This window comes from Caretta caretta, chromosome 27 (genome assembly GCF_965140235.1).
Source record: "Caretta caretta isolate rCarCar2 chromosome 27, rCarCar1.hap1, whole genome shotgun sequence".
Lineage (NCBI taxonomy): Eukaryota > Metazoa > Chordata > Testudines > Cheloniidae > Caretta > Caretta caretta.
The window spans coordinates 15,893,457-15,906,574 of record NC_134232.1 but is presented as its reverse complement, the minus strand read 5'-3'; the positions used below and the strand labels follow the sequence as shown (position 1 = coordinate 15,906,574).

Sequence of the window (13,118 nt, the reverse complement as noted above, 5' to 3'; positions counted from 1 at the left end):
CGGGTGCACTCCTAGCGCTGCGATTGTAGGAAGCAGATTTTGCACATGGCTTTTGAGCAGCAGCACTGAACATCTGCTGTGAAATGTACCCAGGATCTCAGCTGCTTTCTAAGGTTTCAGGTCAGCCCTGCCCCCTCTGGCATCCGCACCAAGTGTTCATTTGGAGCCTTAAATGCACCATCACATTCTCATAAAATGCTACTCGAGAAAGCCCAGTCTCTGCACAGGGGCTGCAGACACTTCAACCTGCAATGGCCCTTCTGTTCTGGAAGCAGCAGCCGCTGCTGGGCGGCCTGTAGCCAGTTGTTGCTAGCCCTGCCTGTGACCAAAATGGGGGGCATTTTGAGGCTCCCAGCCTGAGACACGACCAAGCACTACTGAACAGGGTGGGGACTGAGACTCGTTTATTTGGAATTCTCCACCCAACTACACGGAATGCAAAGTAACAGGGAATGTGCAACGTTGTGCTGCCTTGAACACTGCAGGTTTGGGCCACGGTCCCACAGGGCTAGAGGCCTAGGGATGGGACGGGAGCTCCGGACTGTCTGTCCAAGGAATGAAATGCCCAGGCTAACTGAGATCAAGTGTAGTTCCGCACTGCCCAGGATGCTGGTAGGCGGGACCCCCTGTGTTTTGGCTTCATTAGCCAAAGGGGAAAGTGCCATTCCAGAAGCACTGAACACTACAAAGACGAGCAGCTCCCAGCCTCCCGAAGGCAGAACTGGGATGTCCCAGGGTGACCTTTCCTGCAGCCAGACACGGGCCTCCATTGGAGATTAGCATCGGGCTGGAAGCTGGTAATGGCTCAGCCTGTAATGCTGGTCGTTCACTGATGCCGAAACAAGCTGTTGCTGGCGGCTGGTTAACAAGCTAAATCCAATGGGAGCTGGAGCTGCCAGCAGGTTTTACTTCCCTTCAGCTGGAGCGAGGGTGGGTGCTGGTGAGACGCTGCCGCTGGACAGCTCGGTTTTCACTTACACTTGGCACAGGAATTCCTGGCTAGCAAAGGGAGGTGGAGATGAAGCCCAAGCAGCGAAAAACCAGCACTGTCCTGAGCAGCTCAGAACTGAACGTGGCTTGTGCCAGCTGGGCTGAGCCTGACTGGGGCTGGAGGACGGCAGAGAGGGGGTGGCTTTTGGCAGCTCAGTGCTGGGAATTTCACTCGATGCCCAAGTTTCTCAGCAGAGCGCAGACCTCGCGGAGGTACTGGGAATCTGGGTAGCCATTCCTACCAGGGGAGAGGAAGAGGCGTGAGGCTGTGGCCCCGCGGGTAACGCTCCGAGCATGTTCCAAACACACCTACCCCTCCCAACGACCGCAGGAAGTGGGGGGCATCTTTCCCTATTCTCCCACACTCCCTATTTCCCTGATGGGGAGGGAGCCAGTGGCCCCAGCCACCCAGGGAACCTCTCAGAGCTTGGCTACCCCACGCTCCCAGCCCCAGAGCAAGAGGCGGCCTAGGTCTGGGGCAGGAATTGCTCTTCGCTGGGGTCTCACTGGGTCCTGCCTTACAGAGATGGAAAACGGCCGGCAGGGATGGAGTAGCATGAAACATTTAAAATGGCGTTTGGATGCTGCTCTTGCTCATTCATTTCTTATCTGACAAAGCGGCTGCTGCAGCCCCACACGCCAGGGTACGAGAGGGGCTCTGCCCTCCCAAGCCAGGGCAGGGAAGCAGCTGGGGGGCTCGGACAATTCCTGGGCCTGGTGCTGTGTTGCACCACCGGTGGGTTTGCTCCAAGGCTGGCTGCAGCACTGGGCTCTTGGGCTCTGGCAGGTCCTGCATGCCAAGCGTGGATTCAGCACAGCACCCAGACGTCTAGGCCCGGGCCGCCTTCCTCTCCCTCCTAGGCCAAGAGCTAACAGGCCACAGGCAGCCTGGGCCCCCAGCCCCGTTCAAACACCACCGGCACCGTTCCCTACCTGGCCTTGCCCTTGTCGAAGGAGGTTTTGTGGGGAATGAGGTGCCACGTCACTCTCTCCTCCTCGTCCTCACAGGATTGGATCCGGAAGGTCAGGCCCTGCTCAAATGCTTTCTGCAGCAGCTGAGATGTCTTCTTCCCCTCCCTGTTGTCGGGCAGGAAGGCCTGGAAGCGGCCACCCCTGTACGGTCTCCCGGGTCGGGGGTCTCCAGCCTTCAAATGGCGGTGTGGGGGAGGGGAGAAGGAAGAAAGTTGTAAAATTAGCCCGGAGCTCTCGGGTTTGCCCGGTGGGAGGCGAGGCGGGTTTCGTCGCCTGCTGTGGTAACACTCCCTGGGCCGTGAAGGCAGGGTTGGTTTGTGGGACCCAGCTCCTGCCCTGCCCAAGGAGCGAGCCGGGAATGCTGCTGCAGCCGGTGCGCTGGCTAGTTAGCAGGAAGCTGGCACCCAGAGGGGGCTGCTAGTGGGAGCTGTTCGTGGTGTTTCCTACCACGCTCCCAATCCCCCTGCTCAGCACTTCTACACAAAAACCCGACTCTGCTGGGGTTTCCTTCTTGGTCGCTTCTCTCTGCAGTGCCTCAGCCCTGGGGTGAAATGGGGGAGGAAACTGCTCCGGGCTATTGCTGGGTTGGAAGGGAACGTGGGAAAAGGCTGTTCCACCTACTGCTGGTAACTCTCACCGCTGGCTTGGGCTTGGGCTTAAAATAATAAATAAATGAAGGTGAGTGGCTGGGGAAAAGCCACTGCCAGGGACCGGGCAGCAGGCCTGGCACCTGCAGGAAGCCAGAGCCCCCTTCAGCCAGAGATGAACGGTGTATCTGCCTCATTCAACTCCCCTCTGCTGCTGTGCCCGCAACAAGCGCGACAACCTCAGGACAGCCAGACTGGGTCAGACCATCTAGGTCCATCTAGCCCAGTATCCCTGTCCCCGACCGTGCCAGGTGCCCCAGAGGGAATGAACAGAGCAGGGCAATCGTTGAGCAATACATCCCGTCACCCAGTCCCGGCTCCTGGCAGTGAGAGGGTTCGGGACACCCAGAGCATGGCGTTGCGTCCCTGCCCATCTTGGCTAATAGCTATTGATGGACCTGTCCTCACTGAACTTATCCATGCTTTTTTGAACCCAGTCATAGTTTTGGCCTTCACAACATCCCCTGACTACGAGTTCCACGGGTTGACTGTGTGTTGTGTAAGGAAGGTACTTCCTTATGTTTGTTTTAAACCCATTGCCTAGTAAGTTTATTGGGTGACCCCTGGTTCTTGTGTTATGTGAAGGGGAAAATAACACTTCCTTAGTCACTCTCTCCGCCCCCGTCATGATTTTATAGCTCTCTATCGTATTCCCCCGAGTCGTCTCTTTTCCAAGCTGAACAGTATTAGTCTGTTTAATCTCTCCTCGTATGGAAGCTGTTCCACAGACTTAATCATTTTTGTTTCCCTTCTCTGTGCCTTTTCCAATTCTAACCTATCTGTTTAGAGATTTGGCAACCAGATCTACATGCAGTACTCAAGATGTGGGCATTCCATGGATTTATATAGAGGCATTATGATATTTACTGTCTTATTATCTATCCCTTTCCTTACGGCTCCCAACACGCTGTTTGCTTTTTTGACTGCCGCTGCACACTGAGCAGATGTTCTCAAGGACTTATTATCTATGATGACTCTAAGATCTCTTTCTTAGTGGTAACAGCAAATTTAGACCCCATCATTTTGTATGTATAGTTGGGATGATGTTTTCCAATGTGCATTACTTTGCACTTACCAACACTGAATTTCATCTGCCAGTTCGTTGCCCAGTCACCCAGTTTAGTGAGATCCCTTTGTAACTCTTGGCAGGCAGCTTTGAACTTAACTATCTTGAGTAATTTTATATCGTCTGCAAACTTTGGCACCTTCCTGTTTACTCCCTTTTCCAGCTCATTTATGAATATGTTGACCAGCCCTGCTCCCAGTACAGATCCTTGGGTGACCCCACTATTTACCACTTTCCACTGTGAAAACTGATCATTTGTTCCTCCCCTTTGTTTCCTGTCTTTTAACCAGTTACTGATCCATGAGAGAACCTTCCATCTTCTCCCATGACTTCTTACATTGCTTAAGAGCCTTTGCTGAGGGCCCTTGTGAAAAGCTTTCTGAAAGTCCATATACACTATATCCCCTGGATCCCCCTTGTCCACAAGCTTGTTGACCCCTCAGAGAATTCTAATAGATTGGTGAGGCATGATGTCCCTTTTCAAACGCCATGTTGATGCTTCCTCAACAAATTTTGTTCATCTGTGTCATAATTCTGTTCTTTATGGGTGTGCTTTGACGACTGCTCACCCCCAGCTGGCATCCGTGCTCCCCTTCTGCCTGTGTTATCCACCCGCCTCTTTTCTTGTGCGCTCTTTGGGGCAGGGACTCTGTTCTGTGTGGGCCGTGCCCAGCACAACAGGGCCCGGGCCGCTGACCGGGATGCCTAGGCATTACCCCAAGTCCCATAATTAGGGGGTTGGGAAGGCCCTGGTGGCAGACTCTTTGTGTGGCCTGGCTACCTACCTCCTGCACACCGTCAGGGATGTCATAGATGATCTTGAGCGTTGGGTCTCGAAAGTGGCCAGGCAGGCTCTGGGACAAGGTCACGACCTTGAATGCCCCTTTAATAGCCCTCGTGCTCTTGGGGGAGCTGCAGCAGGCTGGGTGCGTGTCTTCTGCTGCAAAACAAGTCCGGCACAGGGAGTGGCCGCACTGGGCGCGGCAGGTCGCTGTGCGTGAGGTCTGGCACGCATCACACTTCCCAAGCTTGTGCTCATGGGCTTCCTGCCCAGGGCTGGGCCCTCTTAGCTCCAGCTCTGAAATCCCAGTCTCCTGTGAGTCCCCATCTCCTGCTGGGGGCAAGTGGCCTTCCTGGCTCACAGGGTCCCCTTGGCCTGGCTTGGGGGCTCGCTCTGCTGCAGGCCTGGCCTGCAGTGCAGTCACAGAGCTAGAGAGCCAGATGGGCAAGGACTGTGGGGCACCATCTGCTGCATGAGCAGGGGGTCTCGGGCTTCCCCCTGCCTCACTGGGGCCTCCTCGGCTCTTGTCTCTTGCGAACTGGAATCTGTCAGGCAGGACCCGCTTTATCCTGGCTGCCTCGGGCTCTCCAGCTGGCCTCTCCCCCTTCTGCAGCTCCTGGGGGTCCCTTGGGCTGAGGCTCTGTCTGTCTGCCAAGCTGGCATCAAGGAGGCCACTGCCTCCCTGCACGTCCTGTGAGTCGCTGTGATAACTTGGGTCCTCTTGCCCCACTGCCTGCCGGTAGCTACTGGTTTTCGTGGCGTTCCACCCGGGACCGTACAGTCTCACTGTGTCAGCACCATTCAGCTGGGGGGCGCTCTCCGAAATGTCAGACAGGACGGTTGTGCTGCTAAACTCCAGCGGCTGCAGTCCCTCCCGGCTATGGGGATATTCTGCAGCCAGCGCTGGGTCCTGGGTTTTCACCTGGTGCGTGGGGCTTGGATATTCCTCGGACAGAGATCCCGCCAGCCCCCGAGACGGGGAAGAAAGCGTCAGAGCACTTCGCCTCCTGGCAGAGAATCTCTGGAACGCCTCATTGACTCTCCGCAGCGCTTCCTTGGGGCACGTGAGATGCAGTTTGTACCTGTCTTTGCTGACTCTGACCTGGGCAGAGCATCCTTTCAAGAGGCTGCACAGCTCATTCAGGGCCTCGTCGCTGGGTCCCTCCACATCAAGTTCGGAGTAGCTCAGACTCTGGCATACGAGAGCAGGACACACCGTCTGGCACAGAGCCTCCATCTTCCACCTGGCTTGGAGGAGCTTTGTCCTGTCCTCAGCTGTGAGCGTCAGCACGGTGCAGTCTTTGTCGCTGCGCTCTGCGAGCAGGACGCCTCCCTCCCTGCACAGCCCGTCAATAGCAGAGCCGTGAATGTCTTTCAGATAAGCCCACTGCACAGGATCCATGGTGATCTCCTCGCTGACCCCGTGGGCCCTGCTGGCTGCCCTGCTGGGGTCTCTGGGTGTGTCGCTTGCCTTCGACTTCGGAATGGAGAAACTGTTGGAGCGTCTCAGAGGGGCGCTAGACTCGGGTGGTTTCGAATCCAGTGCTGAACAGGTCCCCGTGGTATCGAAAAGGCTCAAAGATTTGAAGGCGCTAGACACGTTACTAATGGACTGAGGCTTTACGGGAACGGGGCTTTTCCAGCCCCCAAGACTCTGCAAAGTGCTGCTTTCTTTGCCTCCAGCCAACAGAGACAGCGTCTTGGGTCTCAAGAGCAGGGGGGCCCCCTTCCTTTGGTCCCAATCCTTCAGCTCCCTCTGCTGACCCTCTGCCGCTGGCCCAGTGACAGGCGCAGAGACGGGCAGGTGGTGCTGACCACTTGGTGGTGCTGGATCGCTCTGGCTCAGGGCGCCAGCTTCCTTTAACCAGCTGCCAGAAAGCTCCATCTGATCTATGAACGGGGAGCTGCGATCCAGCGAGGGCCATGCACTGGAAACAGGCGTGTCGTGCTTTAGGAAGCTGAAGTTGGCGGCTAGCTTGTGTTCACCTTTAGACTCAAACTTGCCAGGGCTAAGTCTTGGGGGTGAAGGATCCACCGGGGGTTCGGGCTTGCCCAGTCTGGCATCCCCTCCATGAAGGGCGGCTGTGTAGGTGGCCAGGGAGGTGTTGGGCATCCTGAGGCCGGCTGTGGCTCTTCTCCCGGTGGTTCGATCTTGGATGTATTGTTTGGCCTGGGAGACATCGACCAGATTCCCGATGAGATAGAGATGCCGCTCATCTTCGTGACAAAAAAGCAGGGGGCACAGCTTCTGCAGGTCCCCTAGCAGGGCCCTCTGAAACCTCATGTCACTGCTCAGCTCCCCCTTGCTGATCTTCTCCTTGCGCAGACTGGCTTCCAGCTGCTGATAGAGGCCCAGCAGCGCCAGGCGGGCTTGCACCATGGAGCTGATGTTCCCCATGTTCTTCGAGGAGGCCTGGAGGTAGAGAACAGCGATGCCGTCACTGCTGACGTCCACCACGTCGACCTGGTGCTGGTGCAGCACCCGCTGGTACTTGTCGCTGCAGAATTTCTGCATGTACAGGTAGATATCCGCGTCCATCACCAAGGAGAAGTCCTCCAGCTGCTCCACAGCTTCTCCGTCCACGGGGTCCCTGTGCAACGGGGGCTCAGACACCTCCTCGTGCACTTGGCCCGGACTTGGCTGCTTCTCCACCCTGGGCTCTGGCAAAGGGGAGCGGGGCCCCTGCTGCGAAGCGGCCGTCCCTGTGACTGGGTGGCTGACTCCCTCCGGGGGGCCCTCTCCAGCGTGCTGGCTCCTTAGCAGCTCCCTGCTGAAGGCCTGCAGCTCCGTGAACGGCCCCTTGACAGTGCACAGCGTCTCCTTAGGGTCGAAGCTGAACTGCACGGCACCGTAACGTCTGCGCAGGCTTCTCAGGAGGGTTTTGCCGTCCAGGAGCCTCCCGTAGTCGATGATCATACAAACGCGCACGAAGATCTGGGGGGACAGGACCAGAGGAGTCAGAGGACAGCGACTGATGGCAAACAGCCCCGCTGCAGGAGGGAGACGACCCCCTGACCGGCCCCACTCCACCACCCCGGCATCATCAGGACACATTATCTCACCACGGCTCCCAGGGTCACTTCAAGGCCAAGCGCCAAGTGCCCCCACCTTCCCTTTCACTCTGTGTTTGCTTTCCTCAAGGGCAGGCAAACAAACCTCACGTAGCTTCGTGCTGCAATCGCTGCCCGTGGCGATGGAGAGGGCGTGCCCAGGCGGGAGTGCACGGACACAGGCAGAGGGCTGCCTTCCCCATGCAGGCTGAGCTCGGCCGGGCACCGTCGCTGGAGGGCCGTGCGGCCAGGGCTGACAGAGAGCCAGCAGCCTGGGGCAGAACTCTCCCCTCCACGCGCGGCACAAAGGGCTCGGCGAGCAGGGAGTGGAGCCGAGTGCGAGTTTACCACAGCTACAGCATCTCCCATGTGCGCAGAGAGCTCTGCAAAGGGGCCAGGCCTCCCCACTTCTATAACTCTCAGGCCCCTGCGCGTGGAGCCAGGCTCCAGCCGCTTCCCACTCCCTCTGCTCTGGCTGCAGTGTCCCCAGCAGGCCCCAGGCTGCCTGTCTCTGACATCACACGCCGTTGCCAGGGAGATGACTGTGATGTCACAGACCCCGCTGAGCTTCTGTGACACCAACGCCCAGAGCCGGCAGCTGGCCACGGCGCCAGCTCCCTGACAGCCGAGGAAGGGCAGAACTTCCTCAAGGTCTCTGACACCAGCCCTTCCCCTGACTGCCCTCCCCCCGAGGGAAATCGCCTGCTTTCCTGGCTCATGAAATGGCAGAGAAGTGAACAGAAGCCCTTGCCTGGCCATGCGGGAGCAGACAGCTGGGCTTAATGACCCCCGCCACCCGCGCATCCCCTCGCCCTGCCCCAGTGCTATTCCCTCTGCGCTTGGACAGGTACAAATGCAGACTGACCAAGTGTAAAACCGGGCCCTGCCTCAGGCGCATTATCAGCAAAACCCCTTTTAAATCGTCATTTGAATACAAATAGAACGAGTTTGCTTTAACTCTAATTTAAAGATTAACAGGATGAGCAGAGTCTCCTCTCTGCGTATCTGTTCCGGGCAGCGGCAGGGCTCGGGGAGGGGTGTACACAGCTGGCGGGGGCTGCTGCGGCCCTGCCCGCCTGATCCCGCTCGTTACCTCGTCAGGGCTCAGCTCGGCCGCGTGCGCTGTCACTGTCAGCGGGTACGTCTTTCCACCGACCAACAAAACGTGGTTCTCCATCTCCAGGACCCTCTGAGCCACTAAACCGAGCAAAGCAATAGACACCGGTCAGCCAGCTGTGCCCTGGCCCAGGCTGTGCCACTGGGCTCCCCAGCCAGACGAGGCCCAGAGCGGGATCTTTATTCCTCCCTCTCTCCCACCGCATTCTTGGGGCATCCCCTTGTTGGAGGCTGGGGAAGGAGAGGAGGCTGGGAATTCCACCAGTTACCCAACAGGATGAGGGCCCAATGCCCCAGGAGGTGCCCTGGCCTCTAGGCCCCTGTGCAGAGCTTCTTGGCCTGCCCCCGTGGCCCCAGGACACAATTTAGCCTGCCAAGCACCCCAGCCTCACCCCCTGCATTACCTCCCGCTTCCTCAAAGGTGACGAGGGCGCAGGCTGGGGAGCCAGCGACGAGCGTGATGTCTGCGATCTCTCCACCGCCGTTGCGGGCCCGCAGGAAGTGGATGGTGAGCTTGTCGGCGACTCTCTCTGGCGGGATGTCTGTTGGGATCCCCCCCACACGCACCGTGCGCCCATCCATGCTGCCAGACCCTCCTGCAGGGAAGGCGCGCAGATATGAGGCAACGAGCAAAGCTCCCAGCCCCCCCACCAGGGCTCGCATGCTGCCCCCTCCCCTCTGGAGCCAGGGCTCTGGGCTCGCAGGCAGGAGACCTGGGTTCTGTTCTGGGGTATGTGCCCTGCCTAGGCAATATTTAATGCCATGCTCCTCACTGGGGGTAGGTCTGCTCTGTGATGCAGTTTCTTCACCTGTACAAGGGATTGCCGCACAAAGGCTTGTGCAGCTGAATTCAGGAGTATTTGCAAAGCACGTTTGGATCTGCAAACAAAGCCTGTTGTTATCCAGGGGAAACCGGGCAGCCCTAGCATCCCTTGAGCGAAGCCCGTCCCTTCACCCCATGGCGCTCACTGGGAGCAGACCCCACTGGTTTCAAGGCCGCAGCTCGGCTGTGTGACGAGTCAGTGGGAATCCGGAGGAACCCACTGTCCCGCATGAAACCACACTGGATTCCTGTCACTGGAGCACAGCTGAGTGTGGCCTTGCGTCTCCATCCAGCCTGTGCAACACACCAGCCTCTGCCCAAGGCACTTCCTGCAGACAGAGGGTCAGATGGGGGAGCTCTCATGCCTGGAGAAAGATGTTCCTCACTCAAGGCCCCATTTGCCCCAAGGGAAACTGAGGCCTCCGTTGGATTTGTATCTCAGCAGCTCTTTTCTCCAGGGAGCCTGAAGGTTCCAGCCTGTTTTTTTCTGGCTTCCAAGCTCCTGCCAGGGTGGCCAAACTTTCACCAACCCCTTGCAAAGGGGTGTCATTGACTCTCTCTTGCAGCGAGCAATAGAATGGCCAACCTCTGCAGGCACTAACGGGCACCGTCGCGTTCCCCAGCTGCATGAGGCTCGCGTTTGGCGTCAGGGCCCCGGCTTTCTGTGGCCAAAGGAATAATGCCGCCTCGGTGCCCTGCCCTCATGAATACACATCAGTGTTGCTCTTTGGAAAGGCACGGCGGGCAAGACCATGCTGTCTCTGCTAAGGGCTCCAAGCTCTGTGACCTGAGCTCGGGTACCTCTTCTCTGCTCAGCTGCAAGCAGAGGGGCTGAGCTCTTGGATTATTCATGAGCTTCCACTGAACATGCAAAGATGCAGCTGGACAGCCTATAAATATTTAGTAGGCCTCGGGGAGGGGGACCCTCTGTTTCTGCAAATTCTCATTAAGCTGGGAGGAGCAGACTGAGAGGTGTCAAGGGGGGAGCCAGGGCCACCAGGCTCCAACAGCCTCTGCTGGCGGGAAGGACAGCACCATTCAGGGTGCAGGGCAGGCCAACCCCCACACGCCTCCGCTGGGCCAACACCCCATGCACCAACTGGTAAAGGGATCAGCCTGTGTTTCTGCTGCTCTCCCCCTCTACTGCCCTCCGCCAGGAGCGATCCCACGCCTGAGGAAAAGCCGTGTTTGCCCCTGCTGCTCTTGGCCTCGAGGCTGGGCCAGGCCCAGACAGAATGCGCCCTGCTCAGGGGTTTGCCGCAGAGCTTTTGGGGACTGAGCTGTTACCGGGAGCCAGGATCTCTCTATGGTTTTATACAGGCGCTGTCCCTGAGGCCCCAGTGGGAAATGGGGGTAGGGTGTCCCCCCCTGCCCCCAGCGGTTCAGGTGTCCACGTCACCAACTGCTCCTGCAGACGCGGGTTCCTGTGTCCCGGGCCCAGTCTGAGCAGGCGTCTCCAGGCGGCGTCTCCTCGATCAAGAACGAGAAGGGGAAGGTTTAATATTTAAACAAGCTGTTGAATTTTTCAGCACTAAAGGTAGCAGCCGCAGGGCCCCCTGGAGCTCACAGCTGCCTCGCTGGGCGTGGGGGGCTCTCCACAACCCAGCAGCAGCGCGGCCGGAGGAGACGGCTGCAGCAACCTGTGAGGCTGGCCAGGGGCGCCTGGCTCGGCCCCATCCCTGCAGGGACGCCCCAAGGGGCGCGGGGGGGCCTGTGTTCACAATGCAGCCCCCAGGGGCGCAGGTTGGCTTCGTTGCTCTCGCTCTCGGGGGGCTGCCAGCCTGACACCGGCAGAGACGGAAAATGCTGCCCTGAAACGGGAGTGTTGAGAAATGGCACCAGCTCCCGCCGCAGCCGTGCCCAGCTGGGCGAGCGCCCGACTCGGGCCCCTGATTGGGCAGTGGTAGCCAGGGACCCCATGGGGCCCCAGCCCCACGGGGCCGAGGGCAGGATCCCGGCCCCAGTACCTTGTCCCCCCCGTGCTGCCCGGGAGCCAGGCTCTGCTGCGGGCCAGGCCGGACCCCTTGGCTGACCCCCCAGGGCCTGGCAGCGAGGGGGGCTGGAGGCGGGGGGCTGGCGAAGGGCAGGACCCAGCCCCCCAGGCCTGCCCGGAGCAGGGGGCACGGGGTGAGCACAAGCCCTAATGCCCAGCCCAGCGCGTGGCCCGGAGCCAGCGAGGGCTGATGCCCCCGGAGCCCCCCCAGGCCAGATCCGCGCCCCCCAAGCGCCCGGCCCCGCCCTGCGTGACGCGGGGGGGTGGGGGCCGCAGCTTGGGCACAGGCCCGGCGGGGGGGGGGCGGAAACCCTGTGTTTGCTGTTGGTTATTAGTGCTCCGAGCGGGGGGGGCAGCACCCCAAGTTCCGGCCCCCCCCCGGGGACGGTGCCCACCGCGCCCCCCACTCCCTGCCCCCCACTGAGCACGAGCGCCCGGCCCCAGGCCGTGGGGGGGGGGGGGGGGGAGAGATGGGGCATGGCTGGGGGCGGGGCTGTGCGTGCCCCCGGGGGGGTCCCTGCCCATGGGGGGGGGACTCCCGCGGGGGCCAAGCGCGGCCCCGTCCCGCGCCCCCCGCGCCCGGTACCTGCGGGCTCCGCTCCCGGCTCCGCGCGGCCGCCGCGGAAACGAAAGTGAAAGTCCGCGGAGGAGCCGCCCCGCCCCCCTCGGGGGGGGTCCCCATAGCCCCCCCCAGCCCCGACAGCCCCTCCCCCGCCCTCTGGGGAGGTCCCCCCCCATAGCTTCTGCCCTCCACAACCCTATGTACCCATCCACCCCCCCCGCCCCAGGCCAGCTCGCGCCCCAGGCCAGCTCGCGCCCCAGCCCCCCCCCAGTATCCCCGGCCCTAAATATCAGGGGGTAGCCCTGTTAGTCTGTATCCACAAAAACAAGGAGGAGGCCGGTGGCACCTTGAAGACTAACAGGGTTATTTGGGACCACCCCCCAAACACCAGGCAGAAGCACCTGGGGCTCAGTCTGCAGCCCCCTCCCTAGCACGTGGGAATGAGGAGCCAGGCAGAGACCACCCCACACACGACAAAGGGTTTGCTCAGCCCCCTCAGACTAGTCATGCTGGTGTCTGTCTGTCCCGCTGGGTATACAACCCCTCCTGCCCCCAGGAACCTCTGCCTGCATGGCCCATCCCATGGCCAAGAACCTCACCCCACACCTGTCATGGCCCCCTGCCCAGCCGGCTAATGCCAGCCTGCACCCCGCAGAGCCACGGGGCTGATGCCCAGTGACAGCACGGCTAGGCCTCACCCACCCCTGCCACCCCGGCGGGGGCAGAAATTCAGCATGGGGGGCGGGGGTCTCTGACTAACACTCCTGCGAGACCACACCCCCATGTAAATATCAGGGTTTGGCTAAACTCTGACTCCCTCAGGCTCCAAACTCATTTATTAACCCCACACCCTGCTGGAACGAGATGCCCGAGTAGGGCCTAAACGCTATTGGGGTTGGTGGGCAGAGAGCCGTTGGTATTTCACCCACTGCTCATTTCACGCCATTTCATGCCCGTGTCCTCCATGCCGGGTGTTGGCGACAGCCAGGGCTTCGCGGAGAGCCACGCAGGCCGGAACAGGCAGCTCCGAAATGGGGTTCTCTCGCCCCATGGCTCTCTCACAAGATCCTTCTCTCGTGCCCAGCCCCACAACACCAGAGATCCACACTCGGCCCTG

General features: G+C 60.0%; 1 protein-coding gene across 1 annotated transcript; it reads right to left on the bottom strand.

Annotated features, from left to right (window-relative positions):
• Positions 1 to 387: 387 nt before the first annotated feature.
• On the bottom strand, positions 388 to 12,055 carry LOC125626670 (uncharacterized). Its single transcript, XM_048829936.2, has 7 exons — positions 12,026 to 12,055; positions 10,846 to 10,916; positions 9,028 to 9,219; positions 8,601 to 8,704; positions 4,461 to 7,391; positions 1,924 to 2,135; positions 388 to 1,228 (listed from the first exon to the last, which is right to left on the bottom strand). The coding sequence occupies exons 3-7, from the start codon at positions 9,203 to 9,205 to the stop codon at positions 1,159 to 1,161; spliced, it is 3,495 nt and encodes a 1,164-aa protein (XP_048685893.2). The 5' UTR covers positions 9,206 to 9,219; positions 10,846 to 10,916; positions 12,026 to 12,055; the 3' UTR covers positions 388 to 1,158.
• Positions 12,056 to 13,118: the final 1,063 nt, after the last annotated feature.